Source organism: Dasypus novemcinctus, chromosome 7 (assembly GCF_030445035.2).
Source record: "Dasypus novemcinctus isolate mDasNov1 chromosome 7, mDasNov1.1.hap2, whole genome shotgun sequence".
Taxonomy (NCBI): domain Eukaryota; kingdom Metazoa; phylum Chordata; class Mammalia; order Cingulata; family Dasypodidae; genus Dasypus; species Dasypus novemcinctus.
In genome coordinates this window covers 11,329,249-11,348,181 of record NC_080679.1, presented here as the reverse complement: position 1 = coordinate 11,348,181, position 18,933 = coordinate 11,329,249, and the positions used below count along the sequence as shown (strand labels likewise).

The window sequence follows — 18,933 nt, the reverse complement described above, 5'->3', positions numbered from 1 at the left end:
CCTCTTCTCTTGTTGTCAGCAGCACAGGAATCTGTGTTTCTTTTGGTTGCATCATCTTCTTGTGTCAGCTCTCCATGTGGGCAGCGCCATTCCTGGGCAGGCTGCACTTTCTTTTGCGCTGGGCGGCTCTCCTTACCGGGTGCACTCTTGTGCGTGAGGCTCCCCTACGCGGGGGACACCCCTGCGTGGCAGGGCACTCCTTGTGCGCATCAGCACTGCACGTGGGCCAGCTCCACATTGGTCAAGGAGGCCTGGGGTTTGAACCGCAGACCTCCAATGTGGTAGGCAGACGCCCTAACCACTGGACCAAGTCCGCCACCTGTGTTTCTTTTTGTTGCGTCATCTTGTTGTGTCAGCTCTCCGTGTGTGCGGCGCCATTCCTGGGCCGGCTGCACTCTTTCACGCTGGGCGGCTCTCCTTATGGGGCGCATTCCTTGTGCGTGGGGCTCCCCTACGCGGGGGACACCCCTGCGTGGCACGACATTCCTTGCACTCATCAGCACTGCGCATGGGCCAGCTCCACACGGGTCAAGGAGGCCCGGGGTTTGAACCGTGGACCTCCCATGTGGTAGATGGATGCCCTATGCATTGGGCCAAGTCCGCTTCCCAGAGCTTAGGGTCTTGTTCTTTCCCGTCACCTAGAATCTCTCCTGAGTCTTTCAAATTCTCATTGTCCTACCAAACTCACCTTAGGCCTCCCCACTCTTCCAGAACCTTCTCTGAGCTCCAAAAGCCTTGGAGTCAACGTGAGTTAGTTTTCTCTGCCACCCCAGTGTCAGGGACTGTCCTCTCCTCTTTGTCTCCCGTGATGCCCGGCACAGCGCTGAGCACCACAGAGACAGTGCTCAGCAGGCGCTTGCTCGCAGGATTTAAAAACTCAGAGCCAGAGAAGCCTTAGAGAATCTTTTCCAAGGCCTTCATTTCACAGATGAAGTCACAGAAAGGGGTCCATGCCTTAAGTAAAAGGGCTGGCTATACGAATCCCTGTCCAACCTTTCAATGGGATGAGAACAGAGTGTTCATCTGGCATTTTGTTGTCACTGTCTCGTTTTTCTTTATTCCTGCTCCCCAGCATTTTGACTAGCTGACTAGCATTTCTTCTTTTATTCTTTCTCAAATCCAGGTCCTGGTCCTGGTCTTGTTACTAACTGGCTGTGTGTCTGGACCCACCAACCAGGGGACAGGGTCACTGAATTCCATCAGCAGGGCCAACTTGTCTTTCTCACTGGCGCTTATTTGCATCTCTAAGCAGGAAACTGCCTCTGGCAGACCACACCAGGCCTGCTCCCTCCATGCCTCCTTCTCCACCTGGAACTGGGGCCTCAGTCTGCCCTGCCTCTCACTAAGGCTGGCTGTCTTTAATTCCACATGGGTGAAAGGAGACGCCTGCCTGTTGCTCTGGGCTGCCTTTGCCGGTGAGCCATGAGTAAGGCCGAGCCTCTGAATACCATTGGCTGTCCTGTTTCCTAGAGTCAAGAGGAGGAGAGGAGTAAGCATGGAGCTCCAGGCCTCCAACTTAGTGCCCTTGTTTATGAGGAAAAGGAAGAGCAAATGCGACCCAGTGGTAGAACCCAGTGGGTTTGGGTTCCCTTTCTGGACCTGCCAAATGTTCATTTATATATTGCCTGACCTCATGCAGACAAGTTTCTTAACCTCTCTGTTTCCTTACCTTTAAAGTGGGAATAATAGCACCTGGAAACGTGAAGTTCTTGGCCCAGTGTGTGGTTGAATATGGAGCCTGTCATTCCCACTGGGTATTGCAGTGCCCTATATCCCTGGAATCCTTTATTCAATAAAGGCCTAACTCTACTAAGCATTTGGGGGGTCATAAAGAATAGCGAATTGAGATTGCTCTATTGCAGTTTACAATCTAGTTGGGAAGATATGACAGTTCAACAAATATAGCTAGGGGACATGTTCCAACTTGAGACCAAATGAGAAGAATCAGACCACGATAGAAGCAATTTGCTTGCTTCTGGACCATCAGAAGCCAGCCCTCTGCCATGCTCTAGCAGGTCACTGTGGCCTCTTTCTTTCCCAGGCAGAGATTAACAGGCAAGTTATTGCCAGTCCAGAGTATCTCGGCAGCCTCCATGTGGAGGCACATCTGCCAACCTGGCTGCACCTTTGAAGCTTTCCCTTGGAGGAGCGAGCCTCATCTGGACGTGCTAGTGGGGCTGCCGGCCATGCAAAGCCGACAAGGGGAGCTTCGAAGCATTGTGCCCTCCTGTTCCATCCCCAGGATGGTCCTACAGATGTAGAAGTGGTTTCCTAAATATTACTCAAGTTAAAAGAAATTGAAATCTGCTATTATGGAAATTTCTCAAGTTAGGGAGTGATTGCATTTGGAAATGATCTCGAATGATTGTAAGGCATTCCTTCATAGCATAATAATAGTAGCTAACATTTATTGAGTATTTGCTATAGCCAGGCACTGTTCTGGTGTGTTTTTCATGACTTGATTTTCACAAGAACCCTTTGAAATTGTTTTCTAAAGGAGGAAACTGAGGAATAGAGAGATAAAGGAACTTGCCCGTGGTTACACAGCTAAGAGGAAGTAAAGCCAGGATTCAGAACCAGATGGAAGAGCCTGTGCCCTTTACTTCCATCCTGTGCCACTTCCCAGGATTGTTATTTATAGGCAGAGCTTTTCACAAGTGAAGCGAGCTCCTTCATGATGCAGTAAGACCTGTGTCGGTCGCAGCTGAGAGGGTTGAATCAAACAGCGTGAACTCACAGGAATGCTAAAGAAGGGTGTAGTCAAGTGGATAAGAAGCCTAGAAGATCCTTGAGTTCTCGGCACATGTTGAACCTCTGAGTGTCCCCTAAGTTCCTGGCCTGGAGCCCCTGGGGAGACTATATAAAGGTCATAGGAAAAAGGTTATGCTTAGTGAAAACGTTCCACTGAAATTATTGTAAAACTTTTTTTTTTAAATGTTTAACATTATGTTTCATTTCTTAAATGCTTTTCAACTATGTGAGATTACCCAAGAATTCTCTCTTACCAAAGCTGATTTTCCAAAGTTAGCAAGGGAATGAGAAAGTCCGCTCCCTTTCCTTCTGCTGGATTCTGGCCCTTCCTGATACCCTGCACGCGCCTCTTTAATTTTTTTTTTTTTTTTTGGTTTTGCATTTCATTGTAGCTGTAAACCTCCTCCTGGACTTTCTCTAGAGCTTCACAACACCCAAATGTTCAGAGCTCCTTTCATATTTTTTTTTTTACCATAATTAGAATGGCATCTATTTGATTGATATGTTGTTCTATAAAGAACCAAGGCTATTTAAGACACTATAGCAGCTCCTTTGGACGGGGGAAGGATATTAGATAACCACATGCACAGGCCTCCTAGGTGTGTCCCTTCCAGGTTATTCTGAGCAATCCTGGAAGTATTGCCAGATCAATGGGCATTTTGTGGTTGGGCAGTGGCAGGCAGTGGTTCTACTGCCAGGAGGCGCTGCTAAGCCCGCTGCTGCTAGTTGAGGCCAGGTGTAGGGGAAGGGGCAGGGTGAGCAGGGGAGGGGACAGGTTGGCTGTCCTGGGACCAGAAAGGACCTAAGATGGGGATTTCACCCCAGAGGACATCTGGCCTTACCTGGGTGGTGGGAAGCAGCATTAGCATGGACTTTTAAGGGCTGCTCTTGGCCACAGAAGGCTCAGCCTTAGGCAGGACGAGTCACTGCCCCTTCCGTGCAGATGTGAGCGCTGTGCTTCTGAAATCCTCAGAGCTTCTCCTCTAACAGATCCCGTAGTGGCTTGTTAGGGGGTGATTTCTTCCAGTAAACCCACGAGATGTTTCCCAGGAGGAAGACCATCGAGGAACTCAGCTCCACTTCACAGGTGGGAACCCCGAGGCTTCCAAACCCCACCACCACCCCTGTGGCCGGGAGAGAAGAGGGACGAGGCCAGAGCGGCTGGCTCCCAGCGTGGGGTTATATAACTCCCAACTCTTCAGGTCCCTGGAAACTGAGGCCAATTCCCTGGAAGATCATTCTGTTCTCTCCTGTTTTTTCAAGAATAGAGCCAGCTCGATCACTGGCTCTGGGGTTGTATGGGAATGTCCCTTTTTTCTTCCATGAACCAAATGCCTACATCATGATCTTTTTTTTAAATCAAATTATATTTGAATTTGCCTGGATCTCATATTTTTATGTATGTTTGGCATGTATTTTGAGGAACTTTGCCTACTTCCAAAAGGATTTGAGAAGACTTACAACCAAAAAACGAAGCAGTGAGATGAATACAAGGCAGGAAATCAGGACTAAGGAAGGGAGGCAGAAGTAAGGTGGAATCTGCAGGCGTGGGCTCGGTTCCTGTGGCTGGCCATCATATTTCTCTGATTTCAATATCAGAAAGGCAGAAGTGGTCCTGCTTTGGGCAGGGAGAGATTTTATAAGGTTATTCTTATAACCAACCTCAGTGGAAGTCGAGAAAGATTTTTTTCCCTAGCATTAAAAGCAGTTTCTCTCCCCAGGCCTGATATTGAGTTCTTAACATAAAGTTTCAGTGGACAGCTTTTATAGCAAATGGAGAAAGAGATTTTATAAGGCTGCTTCTTTAAACAAACTTTGAGGAAAATTGAGAGAGATTATGAAAACACAGCTTGAGGAAGGTAAGTATGCTAGTGAGTAAGTGTATATCATCCACAGATGTAACTGCTGTAACCAAATTTGATTCAAGAATAAAGCTTAGAACATATACCCGAGTAGAGAGCTGTCACTTAGACCATACACATTTCCCTCTCTTTGCTGAGTGTGTTCTAGAAGCTGCATAGTAGAGACTCTGGCCGGGACTACAGGGTGGGCACGTCCCCCTGCTTGGGGCAGGACTGCCAGTTTCAGAAAGTCAATGGCTGGGTGGCAGAATCGATATATTCTAAAAGCAAGGAAACCCAGACAATGTCTTTCCCACATGGGCAACGGCCTCCATGCCATTCCCACAGTTAAAGCTGATGCTTTGCTCTGAAAGAAGCTTTGGGCACCACTAGTCCCTAAACAAGGTTTTGCTGGCAGCCCCAGAACTCCGAGCCCTGCCTACGGCCGAGGTGGTTTTGATCTGGGAACATTCCAGCGCTCTCACCCTCTTTGGCCAAGAAAATCGTCAACACCACCCCAGCTTTGGTAGGACGAGCAGAATGATCTCTCTGTCCCTGCACCTGGCCACACATGACACGTGCATAGTGTGCTTTGTGTTCGCTGTTGTCCTGTTGGCCAGGAATCCGAGCAGTAATGTGAGCCGTGACCAGGAGAGGCCAGGTCAGGACAGCTGGCCCAAGGGTCCTCCTATCCTGCACAGTCAGCCCGGGATGGGCACGCACTCTCTCTGCTGGCCTCCCCCAGCAGCACAGGCAGGCAGGAGGCCGCATGGGGCAGCGGCAAGCACAGCTCTGCTTCCCCGGGCTGTGGCAAGTCATGAAGTAACCCTGAAGAGGGAGGAGGCCTGCCAGGCCCAGGAGAGCTGCTGCCAGGGCTCTTTTCTTCTGGAGCTGGCTCGTCGGCCGAGGCAAACGAGGCTGCGGCCGCTCGGGCTGCTGAGTAAAGAGCAGCTTTTCCCTGCGGATTAACCAGAGCATTAGAGAGAGAGACCTTTTTTCTTCTAAACAAGTAAATCCTCAGCACTGAAGAATCCTTCTCCTGCCATTTTTAACCTCAATGAGAATAGAACGAGCCTCTGGAACAAGGTGCAGTGGAGGCAGGAGAAGTGGCCTTAAGTGAAAACACAGCTGTGGGGTTTCCAGACGGCCCTGCAGGGAGGCGGCATCCAGGGGAGCGGCCAGCCTCACCAGAGACCTTCCAGCACTCACGGAGCAGGGGCTCCGTGCTGAGCAAGATGGAGTTTGAGGGGTCCCCGTGCCAGCAAGTGGATGTATTTTTCTTGACAGACCAAGGTGCCAGAAATCTCCATGATTACGTTACTGGAGCAAGGTTCTCTTCTGTGGTTTGTGCAGTTGAGCATCAGGACTGCAGGATTCTCTTGCTCTTTCTCTTATTTTTTCCAGGTCAGAACCGGAGCTTGGGGTGGGGAGGAAAATCCTGCTGAATGAGCAAGTTCTTTCTTAAAAAGCTCTCTCCAAGTCCAAAAAGGCTTCAGTGGACTTAGGAGGAAGAAATTTAATACATTACCATAGAAGCGTTGTTAACCAAGTCAAAGCAAAGTCCACCGCATCTTTGTCTTATAAAAGAAAGCAAAGAGGAGATGGAAAAAAGGAAATAATGCTTAGGAAATCCAAACCAAACAATGAAAACCTAAGAAGAAAAACTAAAGCTCACCTCTGAGAATTTGACGATTTCCTTCTAATAAGATTTTTCAATTTATAAAACCGAGGCTTCAGGTAGAAGTAACGCCTCCGTTCTTTCTAAGTGTGCTGTAAGTGACATACCTGAAACGTTTGAACCGTGCCCTTGACGGGATTTACCACATTCGGCTGGAGGAAGAGTTGGACACCCTGCAGGACCCAGTGGGCTGTGAGGGGAAGAATCAAGCCTGCAGAGGCTGGGAGGCTGCCCGCGTGGGTCCTTGACCTGCGTTTGAACCGTGGCCCTAATAGCTAGCAGACTCGAGCAAGCTCCCAGGCCGCCCAGAGAACCCACCTCGGTTTGAACTAGAGCAGTGCTGGCCGGAGAACTCAAATTTGGCTTTTCCCAGCTACTTCAGTCACGGCGCCCCTGCAGGGTACCCCTGCCCTCCCCCTCCAGCACCCGCAGGAGAGATGGAACTTCTCTGTCCTCCCATGGCTGTAGCTGCCTTTCATGGTCAGAGGGGAGACCCGGATGCCCGTGAGAGGTCATCTTGCACCGACTGCGGGCAGGGCATGCCACTCCCAAACTTCTTACCTCGTTTCTTGCCCCTCCAAGGACGGGCTAGGGAGAAGCTCTGGTTTTCAGAAGCACCAGAAACTCTGACCTGGTGGCTCCCTTAGCCAATGCAGTTTTGTGCTGAGTGGCCCAGGTCATGACTGCGTGGGGAAGCCAACACTGCACCTGAGCAAATCAGAGGTGCCTGCCTGTTCAGCCACCCCTCCTGCCCCATCCCTCTTTTTGGGTTATTCTCGTGCATATTATCTGCCCTCTTTGCTTCCCAGGCTGGGGTACCAAGGAAGGCCACATCTCGTTTATAGTTCCGTTAAATGGCTCCATGGACTCTCCTTAGTTTGGCCTGGGATTCATTCTTCCCCTGAGGCTCACCTGAAGTGTCTTCCCCCGTGATAGCGGGCCACCCGGAAAGGCTCCCATCGCCCTGAATCTGGCTTGTTGCTCCCCTCTTGCCAGCTACTGGGAGGATGCCACCCCACCCAGAGAGCCCACAGGGCCAGCAGCCAAACAGGTCAGCACCCAGCCTTTCCGCAGAGGACAGGGAGAGGCTCTCCTCCCCAGGGGTCCTGGCGCCACCGCTGTCTTCCGGGGGCCCACCCCTGGAGCAGGAGCCTGCTGGCCTGCCCAGAACCTGCCCTGTCCGTGACCTCTCAGCCTCGGCCCCTGGAGGAAGGGGAGACTGGCCCTTCCTTGTCCAGATGAACACCTTGCCTACCACCAGACTCATCAGATGCCTCCTTCCCCTGCCGGTGGAGGCCGGACAGTGGCCTTGGTACTGTGTCCCGGGCACTTTCTTCCTCTTCACCCACTACCAAGAATGGTTTTCACTTGGAGACTGTCTACCCAGAGAAGGCTATTTCCCAGAGAAAAGTTGGGCTAGCGGCGGACGCTTCTGCTGCCTGTGGCAGCTGCTCAGGGGAGGAAAAGATGAAGCCTGGTGAAGGCACGCTGTGGCCGCCATTCTTGGTGGCACAAAACTCTGAGCTGAACCTCCGTGGGTGGGTGCCTGCAGGCCTCGACTCGAGCTGCTCAGCCTGCTGGTCTCCTGGCAGCACCTGCCGCGTGAGAAGCACTCATCAGCACTGCCGAGGGAAGGCCTGTGCGCCGCCTCGGCCTCTGGCAGGACGGGAGCGTCTGAGCACGAGGGCTTGAGCCCCGCTCCTCATCACTGTGGATGGAGGAGGGCAGGCTTCGGAGGGAAGAGGATGAAGTGCCGGGGATGACACCGGGTGGCAGTTATTCAACCATCATCAAATTGTGCTGAGGGGCCCAGAAGCCCGCAGGGGGCATGATTCTGGGTCTGTCAAACGACTGGAGCAGTTAGCTGTCAAGGGGTAAAAACATGCTCTAAATCTCCACTCTGTGGTTCAGCTCAACACCATCCCTTGGCCTCCTGCTGTGGACAGTGATCAGGACTCTGAGCACCCAGTATATCTGGTGAAGCCCCCAGCCTCACCAGGGAGAGAGGCCCTGCCAACAGCACACCAGTCAGAGTAACGACAGGTCAGAGCCACTCTTCTAGAGAGAAGCTCAAAGGCTGGGTGGGATCTGGCTGGGATGGACAGGAAGGGCCCCTCTGGAAGCAGCGACAGCATGAGGCCGGGCACAGTAGTGCAAAAGCGCCCGGCATGGTCCAGCCTCACCGAATGAGCTGTGCAATAGAGGGGGGTGCATGGAGCTTTGCCGCAGGAGGGGCAGTGTGCCCTTGCCCATCGGGCAGACCCCCGCCTCTCCTCTGACACTGCTCCTGGGGTCCCCCCTGACCAGCACCCCTTCCTCACACCCCTTCCACCCGCCAGTAACAGTCAGGGTTTGTTCAGGGAGCCGGCCAGGCCTAATTCATTTACACGTCACAGCAGGAGGCCATCGGAGGTGCGTCAGGAGAAGTGGGTGGTGGGAGTGGAGGAGAGGGAGCAGAGCCAGGGCAGCGGGCAGGCAGATTCCGCGTCAGTGTCCTGGAGAGGAGGGTGAGCGCTTACCACAGCACGGTGCTGGCCCAGAAGGCAGGCGACTAGGCGCAGCTCAGAGCAGCCTGGCCCTGCTCCTTGGCAGCTCTTTTGCTTCTGCTTCCTCTGTGAGCTGGCCTCGTTCTCAGGCTGCTAGCAAGCGGCCGTGGCCATCCCAGGCCTCGTGTCCAGGAGCACTGAGCCTCAGCGGGTCACAGGTCCCTTCCACCAGCTCCGAGGTGGGTTCCTGAGCTGTTCCTGATAGGCAGGGGGGTTATCCTAGGCCTGTTAGGCCCATTCCCCCAGAACCCCTGGGCTGAGTGAAATGAGGGTGGTGTTAGGAAGGAGGAAGTGACTGCTCACTGCAGGGACCAGTTGGAGTCCCCCATTCAGGTATTGAAGCTTGCACGTAGTAGGCACCTGTGTGCGCAGGCACACACACACGCACACACACACACACACACCTGGAGGGGCATATTTTGTGGGTTGGTTTGTCTGGGAAACAGCATGTTGTCCTCCTGGGTGATTTCATACCTCTTAAGAACCTTCCCACCCACCCCCCACATGCCATTCCTTGCCTCCTCCTCGATCTTGTGATTGTTCCACCTCCAAGGGTCAGGCACAACCGACTCTGGCCATGTCCCCAGCTCCTCTCCTCATAAAGACATCTGTTACTCAGGCCCTTCTGTGTTCTTCCGTTGGCCCCATTCACTTTCATCTCCTTCCTCTTCCCCTAGAGTCTCGGTTCTGTCACCCACTGTCACTGTTGCCAATGTCATATCTTCGCTCCCTCACACCTTCCTGGCAAGGGCTCACCTTTGGACCAGTCTAACGGCCTTCATGCCAAGGTCCAGTTTGCTAGAGAAAATCAACAACTGGGCAGGTGGTTGCCACAGTAACTGCAGGTCCTGGGGCGGCAGATGGACCTTTCTGCTTCCTGGCAGTCCACGTGCTCCTCCCTGGCAACCGTTTGTCCTCTTCTTCACAGAAGCAACTTCAGACCTTCCTTTCCTCAAGCTGCCTTTCCTTCCCTCACTCATCCCTCCACTCCTCACAGACCAACTGGTCTCCTGTTCTCCAGAAAAGAACAAAAATAGACTAGAACTTTCCAAAACCCCCTCCTGAAAATTCCTTTGCCTCCTTGCTGTCTTCCCTCCCAGCAGGGGAGGAAGGGCCTTCAGCATGTGCTGTGGACCCCAATCCCCCGGAGTCCCACAGACCTCTGACCCTGCAGCTATTTCTTCTTCTGTCCTCAGCCCCTCCCTCTCGAGTGCATTTTGTACGTGAGCCCTCCTCCATGAGCAGCCCCACTTTCCTCTCACCCCTCATCACCTCCTCTACTCACTTGCTTTATCATTTACTTGGTATGCACGTTGTTTCTTGACTTGGAGAATCCCCATGGGATTAAACTTCCCACAGTTCCTTCATGACTGAAGACTCTAGCTTGTGTTTCATCGTTCCCTGTTCAGCTGGTCAGGGGAGACACAGGTGGAGTGGGAAGTGGAAGGCAGAGTCAGGGTCTCGCTGGCACATAGCCAGAGCATCAGTATTGTCTCTCAGCTCTGTCCCAACCCTTCCTCCCCACCGCCAGGTCCTCATCACCTTGTCTCCAGGCACCCTCCCTCCAGCCCATGCTCCCTCCAGCCCATGCTCCCTCCAGCCCATGCTCAACTGGAGCATCTGAGTGGGTCTGGTCTCCACTCAGAAACCTGCCATGGCTTCATGTTTGTCACAGAATAAAGTGGACATCCTGCATACCAACCTGGGTCCTCTCCCTCGGTGGTTTACCTCTCAGAATAGGAAGACTAAGAGATGTGGGTTGGGAGGTTGAGAGCTACACTTTCAGGGGCTGATGGGTAGGTAGTAGGACAGGGCATAGATGCTTAACCAAGACCAGCTGAGCCAAAAACAGATTTCAGAAGAAGCAAGAAACCAATTCTGTAAGGAAGTAATCGCCAGTTATAAAATAAGGGAGAAAGAAGTATGTCTTTTACCCATTACCCAATAATGTATGCTTACCATGGAGAATTTGGAAAATACAGAGAGTAAAGCTGTCACCTCTAAGCTCCCCTCTACTGCCAACTACTGTTACATTTTTTATCTCTTCCCTTCCAGTCTTTCTTCCATGTAGGCTTCATTCTTTTTTACATAGTTTTCTTGATGTATAATCAAGTGTGCATCCTGCATGGTTTTTTTTCATCTAAATCTAACCCAAGTTGGGAAGCGGACTTGGCCCAGTGGTTAGGGTGTCTGTCCATCTACCACACGGGAGGTCCGTAGTTCAAACCCCAGGCCTCCTTGACCCGTGTGGAGCTGGCCCATGCTCAGTGCTGATGCACGCAAGGAGTGCCGTGCCATGCAAGGGTGTCTCCCGCGTAGGGGAGCCCCACACGCAAGGAGTGCACCCCGTAAGGAGAGCCACCCAGAGTGAAAGAAAGTGCAGGCTGCCCAAGAATGGCTCTGCCCCCACAGAGAGCTGACACAACAAGATGATGCAACCAAAAGAAACACAAATTCCCATGCCGCTGACAACAGAAGCGGACAAAGAAGAAGACGCAGCAAAGAGACACAGAGAACAGACAACCAGGGTAGGGGGGGTGGGGGAGAAGGGGAGAGAAATAAATAAATAAATAATCTTTTAAAAAGATAAATAAATAAATCTAACCCAAGTATTTTCCCAGATTAATAAAAGTGCTTCATAAACAACTCAACAACTCTTCTTCCACATGTGCCTCTAGTGTAGTTCATTTAACCATTCTGGTCTTTTAGAGTCTTTCCAATAAATAACACTGTAGGAAACAAATTTGCAAATAAAACTTATCCTCCTACATTGCTGATAATTTTTCCAAGCCCCAAATCCAAAACTTGTATCACCGAGTCAAAGGCCATGAAAATTTCTAAGTGGGTACAGACTTTTGAAGTGGACTAAATGAACACAGGCCTGACCACAGCCTCAGAGAGGTAGGTAAAGAGAAAATGGCTGTAATTAAAGATTTTTTTAAAATAATTCTGTTTTGCCTTACTGAATGGGTTAAAAAGCCCCGAGCAGTGCTCTGTTGGGAAAACGTGCCTTTGTGTTGGCTTTCTTGGCTGTGTGATGGTAAAGGCGGCCTTGTTTCTGGTTTTGTGTGTTCCTCTGAATCAGCAGGAGGCCAGTCATTCCCACGAGCTCATTTCTCTCTAAGGAAGAGAAAGATTGTCCAGCATCTAATGTCATAGACCATTAGCCTTGTTAACAGACTTACAGTTTAAAAAAAAGATACAATAATGTATCCCTGTAAAGTGCGTATGATTTAGATGTGATTTAGAAACCGGATGAGTTTGTAAATACAGCCACTGGCTCCGCGTTTGGAAGTGTTAGAGCTACCAGAGCCAGCTCAACTCGAGTAGGACCAACAGAACGCCTCAGAGCTCGCCCTCCCCAGTGACCCACATGGAGCTCTGCACGCACTGAGCCCTCCTCTTCGGCATCCAAAAGGAGACCAAGACTTCCCCAGAGTTCTTGCTCCTGATCTTACCAAGTGAAAGAAAGCTAATGGGTACTGCAAGGTGAACATGTCCAAAACCACACTTTTGACTCTCTACCCCACCCCCACCCAGAGTCTTTCCCACATTGGCTAACAGAACCACCATTTGTCTGGTTATTCAAATCCAAAAACTCAAACCATCCTTGATTTCTTCCTTTCGGTCCTCTCCTCTCCCCAACATGGAGTCCATCAGCATATTCTGCAATCCTTCTTCTAATCTGCATCTCCAGTTGTCCACTTCTCTCCATCTCACTTGCTGGCCTCCAGTCACAGCCACCATCACCGCTCACTTGGACTACTCCGATAGCCTCCTACAGGTCTCTCCTACTTCTGCTCTCCCCCCAGTCTGTTTTCTCCACAGCAGCCAGAGGCATCTTTTTAAAACATAACTCTTATTGTGTCACTCACCCCTTCCTTACAATATGGCTGAGCAGGTCCTTCCTCTGCCTTCCTCTCTAGCATCACCCCCTACCATGCTCCCTGCACTGTCAAGCTCCAGCCTCACCAGCCAGCCTTCATTCCTGGGGCACTGCACCGTCCAGCACCTGATATCTATACACGTTGTGCTCTCTACTGGAGAAAACACTCCTCCCCATGCTCTAGGGAAACTCTTCCCCCTTCAGGTTCAAGGGAACTTTGCCTGATTCTGAGCATAGTTTGAAATTTGTATCTATAAATCACACACACACTGTTAGGACCCTTTGCCTCCATGCAGGAGGCACCAGGGCTCTGCCGGTCACTGTTCTTTCCCCCTCTCCTTGCCAGTGTCTGGCACAAAGTGCCTAATAAGTGTTGCTTAAGTGCAGAATGAATGAGTAGAGTCTAATGGGCCAGGGGCTCTTCCCAGAGGCCTGCAGACCCCTGTTCTCCACAATATGTCAGCTGGAAAGAGTGTGATTTCACTTAATATTTTTTTCATTTCCAAGCCCAGAATGAATAGAGCGTTTTACCTAAAACTTATTCTTTTTTCTCTTCTCTCTTTATTCAGATAAAGCTTGCTTTCACTCTGGACCATGAGACTGGACTGCCCCAAGGATGTCACGTCTACGAGTACCAAGACAGCAACAGGTAAGCCACACACTGGAAACGAGTCACTCACCATGTCCCACAGAGGTAGCGCCCAGGAGCTTCCCACCCTGGGCGCCCCTTAAAAAGATGCCGGCAGGAAGGGAACCACACTTCGGCAACTGCTAGAAAATACCAGGTCCAGAGATTTTTCTCCTATAAAATTTGTCTTTCTCTAAATATAGGACTTGAAGTACTTATATGGGAGCAGCATGATGTATTAGAATTACTGCCAAAACCTCCCTTTCCAGGCTCTAGCTAGAGCCACGTCTGGTCTCTGAACTCTTGGTGTCTTATCATATGATTGCTAATTCCACTCACTGTGGGTTTCCAGCTTTTGCTGGGCTCGATAGCTGACCGTACTGCATTTAGAGGTTTTGTTGTGCTAGCCTACCATGTGAATTTTACAGTGGGGGAAATGGTTGATGAGTATTTGCAGAGATTTGAAGTGGTGGTCTTGTTGGCATCTCCTCTCTTCATCTGACAGCCTCCTTGCCTGGGAGACAGTGAAAATGTTAGTGAGTGGGGCACGGGGACCATAGCCTGAGGAGGAGGGGGTGGAGGAAGACAGCCCCCGCTGAGCACCTAGCAGGTGTGAGGCACAGCACTTGGGACATCATGCTCATCATCCCATGCCATCCGCACAGCAACCTGAAGAGCCAAGCGGACATGTTGTATGGTGTTTCTGTTATCTGTGAAGCTACGGCCTAGAGAATTTAGGTAACGTGTCCAGGGTAACTTGCCATAACCGTGAGAGGTGGAGTCAACATTTTCATGTTTTACTCTGGGAAGAGAAAATGAAAGACATTTGTCCCAAGTAGCTACTCTTGGAAACCCTGGTCACTGACAAGGGCAGCCCAGCCTGGACTTGAGAATTGTCTCTACTGGTTCAAATACACAGTCTACCTCATTTTAGCTGGTGGAAGGAATCAGATGGGCCCACACTGGTGGAACTGCTGGCATCCAGCACCTTCAGGAGAGAAAGTCATGTATTCCTCAGGAACTCTTGCTCTGTTATGGGTGGGAAATGGGTCACTGGGTGCCCTCAACCTAATCTCCATTCAGTTAATGTCAAGACATTATTACACTGTCATTTATCTTTAGGAGAATGGCAGAATAAACTGTGGTACACCCTCAAGTCCCGCCAAACTGATCTTTTGGGAAAGGATGACCAGGCATCCTTTAACACCATCATTCCTCCTCTTAGCTGGCATTATTTTGGAAGATAGTTCCGGAGTTTCTAGCATATCATGTCCAAGGCCACCAGCACAGCTTCTCTTAATGCTTAACTTAGCAGAGAAGTAAGGCTGGAGTTCTCTGTGGTCCAGGGTCTGGAGGAAACATCCGAGCAAGTCCCTGGGTAGCAGGGAAAAGCATCACTGCGAAGTACCCTAGGCTGCTTGGCATGCCACTCTGCTCATCTGAGCTGGTGCTTGCTGGGAGGTGGTGGACGACAGCTCTGAGCACACAGACTATGGCAGGAGAAACACATATTTAGACCCAGGGTACTTATGGACTCCACTTCCAGCCTGACTGTCTACTCTTTGAAGTAAAGGTTTGCAGCACTTTCATTCAGTGAGAGAAGGCTATCGGCCCTCCTTCCTTTTACATTCATTTGCTGGCAGTTCAGATTTCTAGTGGCAATAACAACTTACCTCATCTTTGAAGATGAGACGAGAATATAACCTAGCTCTGTCTCTTGGCCTAAATCCCAACTCTGAGCGTATTATTAGAATAAGCAATACAAGGGAAAAATTTAGGGGTTGTAAATATTGATAAACTTTGGATTCAAAGACCTGGGGGAAAAAAGCATTTGTATAGCAAACTTGGATATAAGCCATGATCTAGAAAAGAATGGCAATCAAATGCCTCAGTGACCCCTCTCTCTGTCTCACTCTTGCTTGTCTTAGAGTCAGTCTTGTTGTTCATTCTCAGTCCTTGGACAACTTTCTTAACTTCTCTGAGCCTGAGGTTTCTTCATCTTAAAAAAAAAATAAAGGTAGGGGTGTGTTGAAGGTTGAATCATGTCCCCCACAAAAGGCACAGCACTTGGTTCTTTGGCTGTGAACCCATTTATAAACAGGACCTTTGAAGATGTTATTAGTTAAGGTGGGCCCACACTGAAGGGGGTATGGGGTAGGCGTGGAAATCACTCAGCATTTCCAGTATGACTGGAGTCCGTAGACACAAAGGAAATTGTACACAAAGAGAAACCACAGGGATAGCCAGAAACTAGAAGTCAGCCGAACCCAGAGGAGGAAGGAGAAGGTGCCACCATGTAGATTGCCATGTGACGGTAGAGCTAAGGAACCCCGAAGATTGCCAGCCAGCCAGAATACCATTGTACGGTGTTTGTTTTAGCAGCTAGGAAACTAAAACCATTTTAGGTACCACACATGGGGTGCTGCTATGACAAATACCTAAAACTGTGGAAACATCTTTGGAAATGGGTAAAGAGCAGAGGCTGGAAGAATCATGAAGGACTCGAAAGAAAAAGCATAGACTGAAGAGACTGCTGGTAGAAATATGGACATCAGAGGTACGTCTGATGAGGCCTTTGAAGAAAACGATGAATGTGTACTGGAAATTGAAAGAAAAACATTCCTTCTTTTAAAATGGCAGAAAACTTGGCAAAATTGTGTTCTGATGGTGGATGGAAGGCAAAACTTGAAAGCTATGAACCTGGATGTTTATCTGAGATTTCCAAGTTAAGTGTAGAAGGTACAGTCCTGGTTTGTCCTTGTGAGAGCAAAGGAATAAGCTGGGAACTGACTTTTCAACCACATATAAGTCAGAAATTGGTGATTTTGAAAATTCTCATCCTGTCCAAATAGTGAGTTTGGAGCCCAGGGCCAGAAGCAGCTCTATCAGGGACCTCTGTGAGCTTTCAGAAAGTGAATTTCCAGAGAACAGGGTTCCATGTGAGGGTTTAACCAAACAACCCTTTGCTCAAGAGGCTGTGGCTGAACATGGATCCAGTCAGCCATTTCAGGGGGAGTCCAGACTGGAAATGCAGTTATCCAGGAAGTACCTGTGGAAAGTTCTGTTATCTGATGGTTTGGACACCCTAGAACTGCACACAAAGCCAACAAAGTTTTTGCAGAAATTGTATGAACAGAAGCAATTCCTGAAAGGAACAAAGAAGGAATGAATTAAAGTAAGAAAGACTTCAAGGGTAGAACCATGGACACTGAGGTCTGGACTGAAGAGATCTCTGTGGTCCAAGAGAGCAGGCCCACCCACATGTGTGGAAAGGATGATTTCCACTCTGGATATGGAGTAGGTGGACCTTGCACCCTGTTGTTCAGGAAGAGTGCTGCCACCCAGTGCTTGGAGATGGTGGGGCCTACACCCCAGTGTTCAGGAAAAGCATGGATGCTGCACAAGCACTTGGAAGGCATGGGCTGCCACTCCATCAGGCCTGGCAGATGAAGAATCAAGCCACAGGTGGCTCTCAGACCTTGAGATCTAATGGAGTTTGCCCTGCTACGGTTTGCACTTATTTGGAACCCATGACCCCTATTTTCCTTCCAGTTTCTCCCTTCTGGAATGGGAATGTTTATTCCCACTTCTATGCCTATCCCTCTATTGTATATTGGATGCAAGTATTTCTAGGTCTCGCAAGTAGAATTTTGCCCCAGGATGGACTGTATCCATAACTCATTTTAATGAGACTGTACTTAGCATTGATCTAAAATGGCCTAAGGCTTTGGGATGTTACAATGGAATGGGTGTGTTTTGCTCGCTGGAGGAGTTGCACGAGGCCCCTGCCATGCCCAGTCACCAGCTGGGAGCAGCCATGGGAGGTAACCTACGTGAAGGTGAGGCTGAATCCCGAGGGCTGGTGGCTGGGACCATTTGCCACCTACGCTCCCCACAGAAGAGGTGGGAAGAGGCATTTTCTTGGCTGCCACAGTCTGCCCCTTCAGGGCACAGATGTCCACTCAGGTGTGGGAAGCTCCTCCTCTGTGGTTCCCATGCACCTGTCCCTTCCAAGAAGAAATTTAGAAAAGAGACGTTAGTGGAACACGCTGGAGCCGCCTCTGCTGCAGCTGGACTCAGGCCCCACCTGCCCTCATCTTCTGCATCTTCTCCACCTCAGCTAGCACCTCATCGGGCAGGTCTCCCTGCTGAGGTTTTGGAGCCCTTGGCAACCACGTCCTCGTCGGCTCACAGTTGTAGTGGGGCAGGGAGCACAGAAGGTTCCACATGTGGGCATGAGCAGCCCGCCTCTTCACCCAGTCCAGGCCGTCGCCCTGTGGGAATGACTGCCGTGACTCTTCCTGTCACCTGCTGGGTCCTGGACACACGGAGGCCAAGTAACCCTGGCAGCAGCTGCTGCTGGTGGTTCAGTGGGCCTCTGACTGGGTCACCCCTGCCCCTGTGACTTTGGGCCTGATTGTTCCCATGGGTGTTGTGAGCCCAGCTCAGTGATGGCCACTCCTGCTGCTAACTCTTCCGCCTGGGAAGTGCTGGTGGCCTTCTCACTGGCACATTCCTGACCGAGGTGAAGGGTGTGCCCTGTGGGCTCTCCATGAAACCGAGGCATCTGCTGGCCCTCCGGACTCAGGTGATGCTTCCATGCCAGCATGCCCCCTTCTCTTTGGCCCCCTTATCCCTTCCTCTACTGTCCACTAAGGCCCTTCAGGCCTTCCCATTTCGCTCAGCCTTAGCCGTCACATTTTCCAGGCTTCGACAGGCCACCCAGCAGCAAGTTTGCCCCCTCACCTGGGGTCTTTGCCAGAGTGCTAATTCCTGTACCCAAAAAAAAAAATATCCCCAAACAATGAATTCCTGCTCCTCTAGTCCTAGGTCCTGGCCCCCTGGGTCACACCCTTTGGAATCTAAGCCCAGGGTCCTGCCAGGCCCCTGCTGGCCAGTTCTCCTCACTCTTTGGGAGTCTAATCTCTTTCTCCCTTGTCAGGCCCGGCACAGCCCCAGCTAATGGCACTGGCATTTAAGCCTCGATCTGGGCCTGGCAGCCCAAGAGTAGGGCAGAGGCTGCATCCTCTCCAGCACACAGAGGAGCCAGCTCTGGCCAGGGGAGGGTGGCCTCGGCTCTCACACTGAGCCTTCACTGCTAATGGCCCTCTGTGTTCTGCTGTCCTTCTCCAGGCATCAATGCACCTTATAGGGACCAGCTGGCCGCCAGCTCTTGTGGGCACTGTGCCTCCCATGTCTTCCAAATCTCAAATCACTTCACCAGCAAAGGCTTTTCCCAGGTCATTGCTGGTGAAATCCTTAGCAGATGGGCCACCACTAGGTGCCAGGGGCCATCCATGTCCCCCATACCACTCAGAGAGCAGCCTCTTTGCCCTCCGGGTATGAGTGAGCCAGTCCTCAAACACCAGCTACCTGCCTGCTTGCTCCAGCCGCTCCTGGCCCCACTTATGTTGGTTGAGGTCAGCGGAGGAGCAGAAAGCTGCCGAGGGAGACACCTGAGAAGGATAAAAGGGATGAGAGCAGAAGGCAGGCAGAGCCTCAGACTTCGACACATCCTGACCATTGGGGAGGGAAGGAAGGAGGACGGAGGACTGCGTGGGGTGAGTCTCAGCCTGCAGCCCACTTTCAAGGAAGGGTCAGCC

The 18,933-nt window shown here is 50.8% G+C and overlaps 1 protein-coding gene across 1 annotated transcript in view; it reads left to right on the top strand.

Annotated features, from left to right (window-relative positions):
• The window catches only part of DIS3L2 (DIS3 like 3'-5' exoribonuclease 2), a 392,051-nt gene extending 373,929 nt beyond the window's left edge, over positions 1 to 18,122 (top strand). The window contains exon 14 of the mRNA XM_058299893.2: positions 13,272 to 18,122. Within this exon, the coding sequence (XP_058155876.1) occupies positions 13,272 to 13,355 (84 nt within the window). The 3' untranslated portion in view covers positions 13,356 to 18,122. The remainder of the gene's footprint in view (positions 1 to 13,271) is intronic.
• The last annotated feature ends 811 nt before the right edge of the window (positions 18,123 to 18,933 follow it).